This window comes from Salmo salar, chromosome 21, assembly GCF_965601325.2.
Source record: "Salmo salar chromosome 21, fSalSal1, whole genome shotgun sequence".
Taxonomy (NCBI): domain Eukaryota; kingdom Metazoa; phylum Chordata; class Actinopteri; order Salmoniformes; family Salmonidae; genus Salmo; species Salmo salar.
In genome coordinates, this window is record NC_138311.1 from 25,678,760 (window position 1) to 25,692,500 (window position 13,741).

Sequence of the window (13,741 nt, forward strand, 5' to 3'; positions counted from 1 at the left end):
TACCACTTCCTCTCTCTCTCCCCTCCTTCCCTCTCTCCAGGACATTGACAAGGTGTTGCAGAGCAGTGTAGCAGAGTTGACCCCCGTGTCCTCTCGCCCTTCTGGCCCCTCCTCCAAACGGAAGAGCACTGACTCCTCCCACCTTCACCTCGGGGTTCCAGGGCCCCTAACACTCCACAGGTCTGAGTTCTTCCCCCACAAACTGGTATTAGCCCACTGGGCTGATGGGTGTGGGGCAGACCTCTGCACCCTCAGCCCCTTCGTGCTCTGTAAACTCTGGCTGGCTTTGCCTACTACCCACCAGGGCCAGAGACCTCTGTGTGACACACACAAACACAGGCTGATGTGTGAGCATACACAACCATGTGCACACACACAGAGACCAATATGTGACCTAAACCTACAAATACTATGGATTTGTGTTCCACTCATAAACAATGCATACACACAAACGCTCACTAATTCTCACATACTCCTCAAACATGAGACATTTACCATGTACATTGTCAGCCATTCGGAAGCGGATGCGATTTGAGGCTTCCACATGCTTCAGTTCGGCTGGCGCCTTGCCGAGAATGTAACGAGTGCGCTTGCATACTCCCTTAAGACTTTTGCTTGAAAAATCAATACAAAATGTATGTCCATTTTGAGATGCCGTAGCCAGCATACAATTCCTCAAAATAGTCAGAATTAATCTAAGAACTTGTGAAATGTTGACGTTTTTGCCGATGAGATCTTAGTTGCGCAATTTACATCAAACTAAGATGTTTGGTGCAGTATTTATCAATGAAAAAATGTGCATGAAAATTTGTTGTCACGTTGAATGACAACAAAGACTTTATTGAAGAATCCCTACTGTTGACCAATTACCGACTTCGGCTACCGACTTCGGCTTGCCTCGAGAAAACATGTTGTGTCCCTGAACAGCCGAAAAAAACTCTTCCCGAAGTCCAAAAGGATAAACATTTCAGAAAATGTCATAATATAATACGTCATAATATATGCACAAACTCTAACGAACTGTTTCGGCTGGGAAGCATGCGTACGCCTTTGTGACCTCCAAGCTGCCTCCCATTGGTCCTGTCATAGTTCTAGTTCAGTCTGGTCCTGATCCCAGTCCACACCACTACTCTACTGTACTCTACTACTCTACTATTCTATTCTACTACTCTATTCTACTCTACTCTATTACACTACTCTATTACACTATTCTACTCTACTCTATTACACTACTCTATTACACTATTCTACTCTATTACACTACTCTATTCTACTCTATTACACTACTCTATTACACTACTCTATTGTACTCTACTTTATTACTCTACTCTACTGTACTCTACTACTCTTCTAATCTATTCTACTACTCTATTCTACTCTACTCTACTGTACTCTACTCTACTATTCTACTCTACTACTCTATTCTACTCTACTCTATTACTCTATTGTACTCTACTATTCTATTCTACTCTATTACTCTACTCTATTCTACTCTACTCTATTACACTACTCTATTCTACTCTATTACACTACTCTATTCTACTCTACTCTATTACTCTACTCTACTGTACTCTACTACTCTACTAATCTATTCTACTACTCTATTCTACTCTACTCTATAACTCTACTCTACTGTACTCTACTCTACTATTCTACTCTACTCTATTACTCTGCTGTACTCTACTATTCTATTCTACTACTCTATTCTACTCTACTCTATTACTCTATTCTACTCTACTCTATTACACTACTCTATTACACTATTCTACTCTACTCTATTACACTACTCTATTACACTATTCTACTCTACTCTATTACACTACTCTGACACTACTCTATTCTATTACTCTACTCTACTATTCTATTCTACTACTCTACTCTACTACTCTACTGTTCTATTCTACTACTCTATTCTACTGTGCTCTATTACTCTACTGTACTCTACTACTCTACTATTCTATTCTACTACTCTACTCTACTCTATTACTCTACTCTATTCTACTCTACTACTATACTCTTATATTCTACTACTCTACTATTCTATTCTACTATACTCTACTCTACTCTACTACTATATTCTATTCTACTATTCTACTCTATTCTACTCTATTACTCTACTCTATTCTACTCTACTACTATACTCTACTACTATACTCTATTCTACAACTCTATTCTACTCTACTCTATTACTCTACTGTACTCTACTACTCTACTATTCTATTCTACTACTATACTCTACTACTATACTCTATTCTATTCTACTACTCTATTACACTACTCTATTCTACTCTACTCTATTACTCTACTCTATTACTATACTCTACTACTATACTCTATTCTTCTACTCTACTACTATACTCTGTTCTTCTACTCTACTAATCTACTCCACTACCCTACTCTACTCTTCATGTGAAAATACTTGAATCCAAAAGGAAAATTCTCACTGAACAAAAGGAGAAATTCTGTATTTGAATGTCCGTCTCTTCTACACAATGGAATAATATCAAATGGACCAGCCTTTTCTGTTTCTATTTAACTTTCTTTACTGTCTCTCCATTTTGCTCCTTTTGTTGAAATAACTGGTGTTGCTTTGCAAAATGTTCTGGGGAGAAAGACTTCTGTTATTCTGTGCGTGTGTGTGTGTCACGGTTTCCGTTAGCTGGCAATTGCCAAGCTTTTGACTGATTTTAAAAGAAAAGCCCATAAGTTAATAAAGCTGTTCCAGGCCAAAATGAACAGGATAAAAAAAAAAATCCCATTGCAAAATAATGCTTTTTATTCATTGACGTTAATACCAGTCGATGGAAATACATTTGACCATCATGCGTATCGGTCTATAGGTTAATTTGCATAATTTAGTGGAATTAAATTGGACTGTGTATTCTCATTAGTCATCATGCATCTTATTTATCTAACACAACTATCACATGTGCACAGAATACAGAGCCTATTTTCAGGGGGATTTCTCCTGCAGCTCCTCAGCTGGTTGCTGCTGGAGTAAAACATGTGCTTTTATAAAACACATTCATTGCGTAACAATTCTAACAATTCACGTGTTAAAAATAGTTTTGGTGCTCGATTATAAGAGCTATTGTTATTTCTCAACTGGTAATTGAAGCGCGACACCCATTCACCATTCAAGTGCAGGCAACAGGCTATCAGTGCATCACCCACCACTTTACAATGTGAGCTGGAGGCAGTATGCATTTTGAAAACATACTTCATTGTTTGAAACCTGAATGTTTAATGTCCTATTATGAGGCATGTCTTACCTTGCTTCAAAGTAGCCTGTAGGCAAAATCCAAACATGGAAACGTGGAGGAAATTAAGTTTGGGGAAGCTTACAATTTATTCTACAGTTCTGCGTGCCAGTTATGATTTTTATGTAAGTATTTTCGTGGAACAGTTTAATTTAAAACCTTGGTTTTTTTTCAAAATCATTTTCACGTGGTTAATCATAAAAATGTGAATTAAAATGATCTAAAAGTCAGCTAATGCGAGATCACCAGCCTCTGTCAAATGGACACATTGATACGCCGCGATCCATTGGCAGCTAAATTATTGAGCACATGGAACTCAAAGCCTATAGGCCAATGCAGCAGTAGGCTTAACTTCCATTGCTCCTTCACACGAGGATTCGTGACTATTGAGGAGGAGATTGTTGTTAACATTTTTCAAAAAGCTTACTGTGAGGAACTATAGTTTTAATATTTCATTCGCAATGGATGTTAAACACTTTCCTACCTTTCCGTGCAGCAGGCCAGGTACTTCTATGCGTGCTCATCAGCGCACTCCTGTAACGGCTGTCTTCTGTAAAAATGGACCAAGGCGCAGCAGGTATGTGAATACTCATCTTTAATTAAAATAAAGGAGTAGAGCATCCACTTAACAATTCAAACAATATATCAGACAGGAACAGTTTTGCAGGCACACAACACGCAGTGCAAAAACAACTACCCACGAAAACCAAACAAACACACACCTACTTATGGGACTCCCAATCAGAGGCAACTAGAAACACCTGCCTCCAATTGAGAGTCCAGCACCCAAAACTACACATAGAAAAACAAACCTAGAACCTATACCAAACTAATACACCCCACTACACCACACACAAAACCCCATAATACAAAACAAATATACCTCTGCCACGTCCTGACCAAATATAATATAAATAATACCTAAATATTGGTCAGGACGTGACAACTCCTTCAACATGATCAGGACAGAGAAACCAGACATATGCTCAGGAGCGCGCTCCCTCAACATGATCAGGACAGAGAAACCAGACATATGCTCAGGAGCGCGCTCCCTCAACATGATCAGGACAGAGAAACCAGACACATGCTCAGGAGCGCGCTCCCTCAACATGATCAGGACAGAGAAACCAGACACATGCTCAGAAGCGCGCTCCCTCAACATGATCAGGACAGAGAAACCAGACATATGCTCAGGAGCGCGCTCCCTCAACATGATCAGGACAGAGAAACCAGACATATGCTCAGGAGCCGCTCCCTCAACATGATCAGGACAGAGAAACCAGACACATGCTCAGGAGCGCGCTCCCTCAACATGATCAGGATAGAGAAACCAGACACATGCTCAGGAGCGCGCTCCCTCAACATGATCAGGACAGAGAAACCAGACACATGTTCATTGCGCACATGGAGCACTCCAAATAAACGACAATGTAAATATTGACAAATCTCATAAATGATGGTTATGAAATTAACCAAAACTTGTTTCTCACAAGTATAGCAGGTTGTGAACTCTGCAAAAACGTTTCCACTCTGAGAATGAGAACGGTAAATGACTGTAATTAATACAATCATTAACAGAAATTATTGTAAACAAATTATGAGGATTATCGGTACATTTACTACTGGTGTCATATGTAATGGAGAATTGAACAATTCACACAATGAAACAATCAATGCTCAAGAATTGTCAGGAGACAGCTGAGCGATTCTGGAGAGAGACTCACCTATATCTTCACACCTTTTCTCAACATTTTAAATTCTGGAGAGAGACTCACCTATATCTTCGCCCCTTTTCTCAACATTTTAAATTATACTCGACACTATCTTCTCACATATTTTATATGCTTTTGACTGACAACTGCAACTCAATAATCAGCTAGGCCTATTTTCAAGTGCGCTGCCCAATTGCGGGCTTCCCAAATAGGCAGAGTCTAGGTCTATGAGCTTGTGATTTGAAATAATCCACAGCAATTGTTTTTAAAGAAGCTAATTTTTCCGTCGCCACATTTTCCTAACAGAAACCTTGGGGGGATACCTCTGCCTTAATATAACAATAACAGCAGGCTAGGAGCCAAAGGAGAATAATAGAACTCTCACTCTATCTATTCTAAATCAAATAACATTCATTTATAAAGCCGTTTTTACATCAGCAGATGTCACAAAGTGCTGTACAGAAACCCAGCCTAAAACCCCAAACAGCAATCAATGCAGGTGTAGAAGCACAGTGGCCAGGAAAAACTCCCTAGAAAGGAAGAAACCTAGGAAGAAGCCTAGAGAGGAACCAGGCTCCAAGGGTTGGCCAGTCTCTTCTGGCTGTCCCGGGTGGAGATTATAAAAGAGAGAGGGTCCAAAACAGCAGGTCCGGGAAAATGTAGCACGTGTGGTGAACCGGTCATGGTTCTATAAAGTCTTACACATCTATCAGTGTATTTATAACCCATTCCTAGTCTTCCCTTTGCCCCTATCCACTAGTCCGCAGTGCACCTGTGTAAATCTGAAAGCATTGAATCGGTGAATGTAGTATGGTGAAAATTCCACCAAGCCTTTCAAGGGACAAGATGGAGCTACTAGCATCAATGTACACATCATTTATCCCCCCCCCCCCCCCCCCCCCACACACACACACACAGATACACACACACACACACACACACACACACACACACACACACACACACAACCTCTCTCATACCCATCATCTATCATAATCCTGCATAGCACCACTATCTCCCATAGAGCCCCACAGTGGAGGTGTCATAATACCCATAAAACCTAGCGGTCAAATAGGGAAATGGTTCCAATTCTTTTTCCACCATTCATTTCTCCCATAGGGGAAAATGTAGGCTTACCCTGCCGTGATGTTTTGATAACCATGTAAATCTCTCTGACAGACAAGGTGACTTGTATCAATATATTTGGCTCCATTTACTTTGATTCGAAAATGCTAATTAGCATGAAAGTAGGCGTGTAAGACTATAAATCCCTGCATGCTCTTGCACGTCATCTCTAGCTGACGCCTTTGCTAACAGGTATTGTCAATTTAAAACTCGCACAAGACCATTCACAGAGTTGTCAATTTAAAGAAATGTTGGCAATTTATTAATTACCAATTTAGTTAACATTAGATAGTTAATCCTAATTCTTACTTTTACACTGATTCAGTAGTCTTGTCCAGATCATCATGGCATTGGTAGTTATTTATGATAGCTGCTAATGTGGCTAACTAGCGTTTCATTTTTGGAGGTTAAATTACAGGCAAATATATTGATAAGTCACCTTGTCCTAGAGAGATTTACACGGTTATCAAAACATCACGCCAGGGTAAGCCTACACGAAACACAGCGCTTATTTGAAGTGTTTCTAAAATCCACTATGGGAAAAATTATTGGAACCATTTCCTTGTTTGACCGCTAGGTTTTATGGGTATTCTGAATCATACTGTAGTACTCTATAAACTCTTTCTACTCGTTCGGGCCACCATGTGGCCATACACTGTAACAGCACTCTGTTTTGGTCAGACAGAAAGCTATGGTAGCTATGCCCTGTACACAGGCTGATGGGGTTATTTCATGGATGTTTCAATGACTGATTGGTCAGTGTTGCTTGCGTTATGTTTGTTGTCTAAAGATTGTGTATTCTCTGTTATGCAAAGGTTCTTGTCTGTATTCCTAGTATGATATGTCTTTATCGCATTGTGTTATGACTATTTATACGTGTTCGATTATCAAATGAGATATTTGATATGGTATATTATGAATGTAGGTTGTTTATTATGTATGGATGTAAATTCAACTAATAGAGGTATCTATGTATAAATGGGGTATGGTTTGGAGACTTGAATCAAACAGCGGTGTCACAATCAAATCCATCTTTCTAGAATGTCATAGAAATGATTGGTTTGCCACATCCTCTATATAGTAGATTGTGATTAATGAATCTATTTTCCACATTTCTAACATGTAACAGTATGAGGTGAACCGTCTGCCTTTGTCCAAAGCTCATCTGTGGTGTTAGTGAGCGACTGAAATTCATTGGATCGTAAGCGTCTTTGTATGTTTATATGTCTGCTGAGTGCAGATACACACACACACACACACACAACAAATATCTATAGGCCTGTATATCTTCTGTCACAACTCTCTCCTTTTGGGGATTTTGGTAAAGGTCCGAGTTCAGGTTTTTTGTTTGTTTGTATTATGACTAGAAGCCTTCGGTTGGGCTTACTGACATGGATTGCAAAGGTGTTATCATGCATGTCATATAGCCACTGTAAAGAGTATTTGGTCATGTTTTTATGGAAGTCATGCGTTGTCTGATGTTCTTATCATTACTAGTGGCTGGCCAAAATACAATGTAGCTGGAACACTCAGGCAGGTGGTTATGGGGAGAGAATTCACTGTTTGTTACTCATTGGATGAGAGGTCAAATTATCACGTTGTCATTTATTATTATTATTATTATTATCCATGTTATTGAAAATATTTATCAATCAAAATATATTCTATTGATACTTTTGTATCCAGGGGAGAAAATGACATTTTAACTCTTTATATTTAGATATTGCTTTCGGTTTTGTAACAGGCAAAATGAAAAAGTAGACCCACAGAATTAACACACTGAAGACTTTAGAAGTAAATGAAACACACAGCACTTTGTACACCTCAGAGCCCTCAAAATAAGGTTTATACTGTAAGTGCACTGAGTTTTATAAATAGGCTAGTCACCCACACAGATTATATTTCTACAAGTCACTCATCTCATAAACTCTTTGCATTGAACTTTTTTGTTTTAAATATCTTAGTGAGAGAAAAAGTGTGACCAAATAACTTGATTAGTCAATGAAGAGTTTTGAGTCTCTCTCTCTCTCTCTCTCTCTCATTGGTTAACCACACCAGCCTTGTGACTGTTGCTGACCAGAATGTTCACTGCTTGTATAAACCATTATTATCAGCACCACGTTAGGTGCTCTCACCATACTGCTCCTGAACTTGTGATACTCTCACAAATGAAATGTCAACTACTGTACTGTGCGGTATTCTGTGTAACATACAAACCTACATTGTTTGTATCCGTGAGCAGTTTTCGAGCTTGTTTTTCTACAGAGATTGAAAAATAAGTTTTGTTGACATTTTGCCAGCCTATTTGTAGCGAATGAGGGCAAAGCTCTGTACTGTCATTCTGCTTGTAATAAATACATTATTTAACACACCGGTTTGTCAGACTCCATCCTGTCTTCCTGTATGTCACAGTAGCTGCATTCTTATTGGAGGATATATATGACCTGACTAAGTTGAGCGGGCCCAGTGTTCTGGCCCATTGTGCTGGCCCAGTGCACCACAGTAATGTGTTGTAATGACACAGGATGGCCACATGGTTGTGATGGAGGACAGCTAATCTCAGAGCTCACATAGAAAACAACAACAGATAATGAATGATAACAGCAAGTGATAACCATAATGCTCTTAATGAGGATGAGGTAAACCTTTTTTATGTTCTTCTCTTACATTTTCTCTACCCCTCCCCCCTCACTCTCTCCATCTATTGCAGTCAGGTCCTTTCTCAGAGCTGCAGGGAGACTTTAAATCAAACTGACCTCTCCTTGTTGTGACTGCAGCCAAGCCTCAGTCCCATCAGCTGTGTGTGTGACGTGAATGAGTCTGCAAAAATCTGACTTGGCTGCAATCCCCTTCCTCTCCCCTCCTCTCTAGGTCTGCATGTGTGTGCATGTTGGGGGTGCATGCAGTGCATCTGTGAGCCAGCCCCCTCTTTTCCTCCTCTCTAGCTTCAGCATCCTCCACTCTGCATCTCTCTGTCACTGCAGCTGGGGACGTCTGCATCCATCGCAGCTTCAGCATCCTCCACTCTGCATCTCTCTGTCACTGCAGCTGGGGACATCTGCATCCATCGCAGCTTCAGCATCCTCTCCATCCGCCCCGCAGCCAGCATCCTATCTCTTCTCTAAGACATTACTCTCTCTTCTGCAGCACCCCTCTCTCCACTCACTTCCTCCACACCATCTGTAGTGTGAGCCAGCAAGGCAAGCCCCCCCCCCCTTGCCTCTTCTCCCCTGGGATAAGCAGCTACGCCAGTCCCTCTCTCCCTCCTCCACAGCGTCGGCTGTCTGAAGCACCAGGGAGACAGGCAAGCAGGCTCAATCTCTCTCCAGCCACGGCGTCCCTTTCCTGGTTAGCAGGGCTCCCGTTCCCCCTCCTGAGGATGATCCTGTGGATGAAGACGGAGGAGATGGCTCTAGGAACGATGCTGGAGAGACTCCGACTGGTCACCCAAAACATAGGTGTGTATCAACAGCATCGCTAACTATAGGAATCTGAGTAACATACACTAGGGACTGTTGTTAAGAAATGTTTTTCTGAAACATGTACAGCAAGAGCATGACCAGCCAAAACGTAAGTAACAAGAACATGCTTATTATAAACATGTCTGAGCAGATGGTGTAACCTTACCCAACAACAGTATGACTATTAAAACATTGCTATATGTGGCGTAGTTGTACACTAATTGGTTTGCATGTCTTCCTTGTCATTGACAGACCCATCACTGGTATGGGAGAATACTTAGCTATGTTCTGTGGAGCTGAAATGTAAGGTGTTTGTGTGTATGCAGTGTGACATTGACCTAAGTCTTGGGATCCTCTGCAGGGGGATGTAACGCCTCTGGAATTGGCTTGGTTTTTCCTGCCTGTTGTCGTGGGGTGACGTCTTTACATTGATGTGTTTTAGACTGGCAGTACCCCTGCAGCTCTTGAATGCTTTGGTTGATCAGTTTTAGATCAAATGATAGATAAGATGGATACATAGAGGATTTTCTCCACGTAACTACCATACCTGTTGTATTACATGGTTATTACTGTATTACAATAACCATGTCATATAGGACTCAAACATGGGCGTAAACAGATGATTGTGTTCTGTTACCTCATTGCCCTATTTCTTGCACCCCTGTCCTGAAGGTACCAGTGTTTATTTAACAACAGTAAATGTATAGGTCTGTAATAGGAGACCAGGTGACCCAGCACATGTTCCTTCACGTCTATATCTCTCAGCATCTTTCCTCACATCTCCTCTGACACTGACATTCCTACCGTAGCCATGTTTTTACTATATGTCATGTATGTGTAAAATGGTTTTGGTCATAATGTATATCCATCATACGGTCTTTTGGTGCAGGTTTACACACGGATTGCAAACGTGAATTGTTGCTGTGAGTGTTCTGAGCCTGGTTGTCAGGGAGTTTTGTGAGTTAAAAAGATGGTGGGCTATATCAGTTGTGCATTTTATGTGTATTATGGACACCGTGTACTTACGTAGATATAATATCAGATATTATCTAATACCCTTATTAGATATGATCCTCCCTAGCCACAGGATGTACTTATTAGACGGCCAATAATCCTCTCAATCCATCTCATCCTATTAATGTGACTGGCCTTCTATTGAGTTACACATCTATGGCTTGATCCCGCACACGCACGCAAACAAAGGCGTCCTCACACACACACACACACACACACACACACACACACACACACGCAGGCTCAATATCAGCTTTAGGCCCAGGGGGACTGCTCTCCAGTGTTGATATTGGCCATATGGATTTTGGTCGGACAGACTTAGAGAGGTGATATATCCTCCTACTGTAACTGTCAATACAGAAACAACAGTTACCAAGGCAACACCAGTGTCAATGTTTTGGCTGTCTGCTTGTTAGAATCAAACAAGCTTTTGAGATATTATTCAGAGAGGCTGTAGTTTGTGTGTAGTAGGACGGGCATGAGTAATGGAGTACTACTCTAGTACTCGAACTGATATCAAAGCTCCATCTTTAAACACAATCAAATAGGCCTGTAGGCTACAACTATTTGGTGGAATATTGTTTGTGGCTGGCTACGTTCATTTGTTTTCACTCTGGTGTTCCATTTATAGGCCTAGACTACATGTGCATTTGCGAGGGCCCCCCCCCCCCCCCCCCAGTATTTCAACACCATGCAGTGTTCAATGTGGAATTGTTCATGCATTTGGAAAATTCCAAAGAACCGGCAGAATAAACGAAATCAAACGTCTGTATATCGAAAACAACACGTTTTGGTTTGTAACCCTGAAAGAATTGTCTTTCAACTCGCCAAATTGAGCCCCATTTCAAATGATCACTCTGTAAATAACTGTTCTAGGCATGAGATGCGCATCACTTCTCACTGGCAAATTTTTTAATTTGGAAAGATATTCTGTCGTGTTATCGTACATGTTATTTTTACTATAAAATAGGTGTGTTGACTGTGTGCTTGGGAAATAAGAGTGTATTTTCTGCTAAATGAACAAAACAAAGCTATGACATTGCACAGCTATGGCTTTTACTAGAAAGCTCCACTGCTGAGGTTACTGCCTTTTTGAAGATTGTGTTCCACGATATAATATGACCAGTTGATATTACGATTTCAATAAATGTAATCTTAAATGGTACTGTGTGTGTGTGTGTGTGTTTAGGTATTGTGTGTGTGTGTGTGTGTGTGTATGCTTTTAGTGTGTGTGTGTGTGTGTTTAGGTATTGTGTGTGTGTGTGTGTGTGTGTTTAGGTATTTTGTGTGTGTTTAGGTATTGTGTGTGTGTGTGTGTGTGTGTGTGTGTGTGTTTAGGTATTGTTTGTATGCTCTGTGTGTGTGTGTGTGTGTGTGTGTGTGTTTTGTATGCTGTGTGTGTGTGTGTGTGTGTATGTTTTAGGTATTGTGTGTGTGTGTGTGTGTGTGTGTGTGTGTGTGTGTGTGTGTGTGTGTGTTTTTGGTTGTGTGTGTGTGCGTTTTGTGTGTGTGTGTGTTTTGTATGCTCTTGGGGTGTGTGTGTGTGCGTTTAGGTATTGTGTGAGTGTGTTTGTGTCTGTGTGTGCATTTTGTGTGTGTGTTTTGTATGCTCTTGGGGTGTGTTTTGTGTGTGTGTGCGCTCTGTGTGTGTTTTTGTATGCTCTCTGTGTGTGTGTTTGTATGCTCTGTGTGTTTGTTTAGGTATTGTGTGTGTGTTTTAGGTATTGTGTGTTATTTTATGGTTTGTGGGTGTGTTTTGTTTGTGTGTGCGTGTTTTGTATGCGGTGTGCGTGTTTTGTATGCAGTGCGTGTGTTTTTGTATGCAGTGTGTGTGTGTGTGTGTGTGTGTGTGTGTGTGTGTGTGTGTGTGTGTGTGTGTGTGTGTGTGTGTGTGTGTGTGTGGTGTGTGTGTGTGTGTGTGTGTGTGTGCGCGCGCGCGCGCGCGTGTTTTGTATGCAGTGTGTGCGTGTTTTGTATGCCGTGTGTGTGTGTGTGTGTGTGTGTGTGTTTTGTATGCAGTGTGTGTGTGTTTTGTATGCAGTGTGTGTGTGTTTTGTATGCAGTGTGTGTGTGTGTGTGTGTGTTTTGTATGCAGTGTGTGTGTGTGTGTGTGTGTGTTTTGTATGCAGTGTGTGTGTGTGTGTTTTGCAGTGTGTGCAGTGTGTGTGTGTGTGTGTTTTGCAGTGTGTGCAGTGTGTGTGTGTGTGTGTTTTGCAGTGTGTGCATGTTTTGTATGCAGTGTGTGTATGTTTTGCATGCAGTGTGTGTGTTTGTTTTGTATTCAGTGTGTGCGTGTTTTGTATGCGGTGTGTATGTTTTGTATGCCGTGTGTGTGTGTGTGTGTGTGTGTGTGTGTGCACGTGTGTTTTGTATGCCGTGTGTGTGCGCTGTGTGTGTTTTGTTTGTGTGTGTGTTTTGTATGCCTTCTGTGTGTGTGTGTGTGTGTTTTTTGTATGCAGTGTGTGTGTGTGTTTTATATGCAGTGTGTGTTTTTTGCATGCAGTGTGTGTGTGTTTTGTATGCGGTGTGTTCATGTTTTGTGTGCCGTGTGAGTGTACTCTGTGTGTGCTTTGTGTGTGTGTGTTTTGTATGCAGTGTGTGTGTGTGTGTGTGTGTGTGTGTGTGTGTGTGTGTGTGTGTGTGTTTTATTTGTTTGTGTTTTGTATGCAGCGTGTGCTTGTTTTGTATGCATGTGTGCGTGTTCTGTATGCAGTGTGTGTGCATGTTTTGTATGCAGTGTGTGTGTGTGTGTGTTGTATGCTGTGTGTGTGTTGTATGCTGTGTGTGTGTTGTATGCTGTGTGTGCGTGTTTTGTATGCTGTGTGTGTTTTGTATGCTGTGTGTGTTTTGTATGCTGTGTGTGCGTGTTTTGTATGCTGTGTGTGTGTGTTTTTGTATGCAGTGTGTGCGTGTTTTGTATGCTGTGTGTGTGTGTGTGTGTTTTTTTGTATGCAGTGTGTGCGTGTTTTTGTATGCAGTGTGTGTGTGTGTGCGTGTTTTGTATGCAGTGTGTGCGTGTTTTGTATGCAGTGTGTGTGTGCGTGTTTTGTATGCAGTGTGTGTGTGTGCGTGTTTTGTATGCAGTGTGTGTGTGTGTTTTGTATGCAGTGTGTGTGTGTGTTTTGTATGCAGTGTGTGTGTGTTTTGTATGCAGTGTGTGTGTGTGTGT

At 41.1% G+C, this 13,741-nt stretch overlaps 2 protein-coding genes across 3 annotated transcripts in view; both read left to right on the top strand.

Moving 5' to 3' along the window:
- LOC106582021 (phospholipid-transporting ATPase IH) overlaps window positions 1-8,468 on the top strand; it is a 74,593-nt gene extending 66,125 nt beyond the window's left edge. For both annotated transcript variants that reach the window (XM_014164680.3, XM_082967069.1), the window contains one exon: window positions 41-8,468. In XM_014164680.3, the coding sequence (XP_014020155.1) occupies window positions 41-48 (8 nt within the window). In that variant the 3' untranslated portion in view covers window positions 49-8,468. The remainder of the gene's footprint in view (window positions 1-40) is intronic.
- A 93-nt stretch (window positions 8,469-8,561) lies between these two features.
- The window catches only part of LOC106582019 (guanine nucleotide exchange factor DBS), a 73,495-nt gene continuing 68,315 nt past the window's right edge, over window positions 8,562-13,741 (top strand). Inside the window, exon 1 of the mRNA XM_082967068.1 lies at window positions 8,562-9,555. Within this exon, the coding sequence (XP_082823194.1) occupies window positions 9,477-9,555 (79 nt within the window). The 5' untranslated portion in view covers window positions 8,562-9,476. The remainder of the gene's footprint in view (window positions 9,556-13,741) is intronic.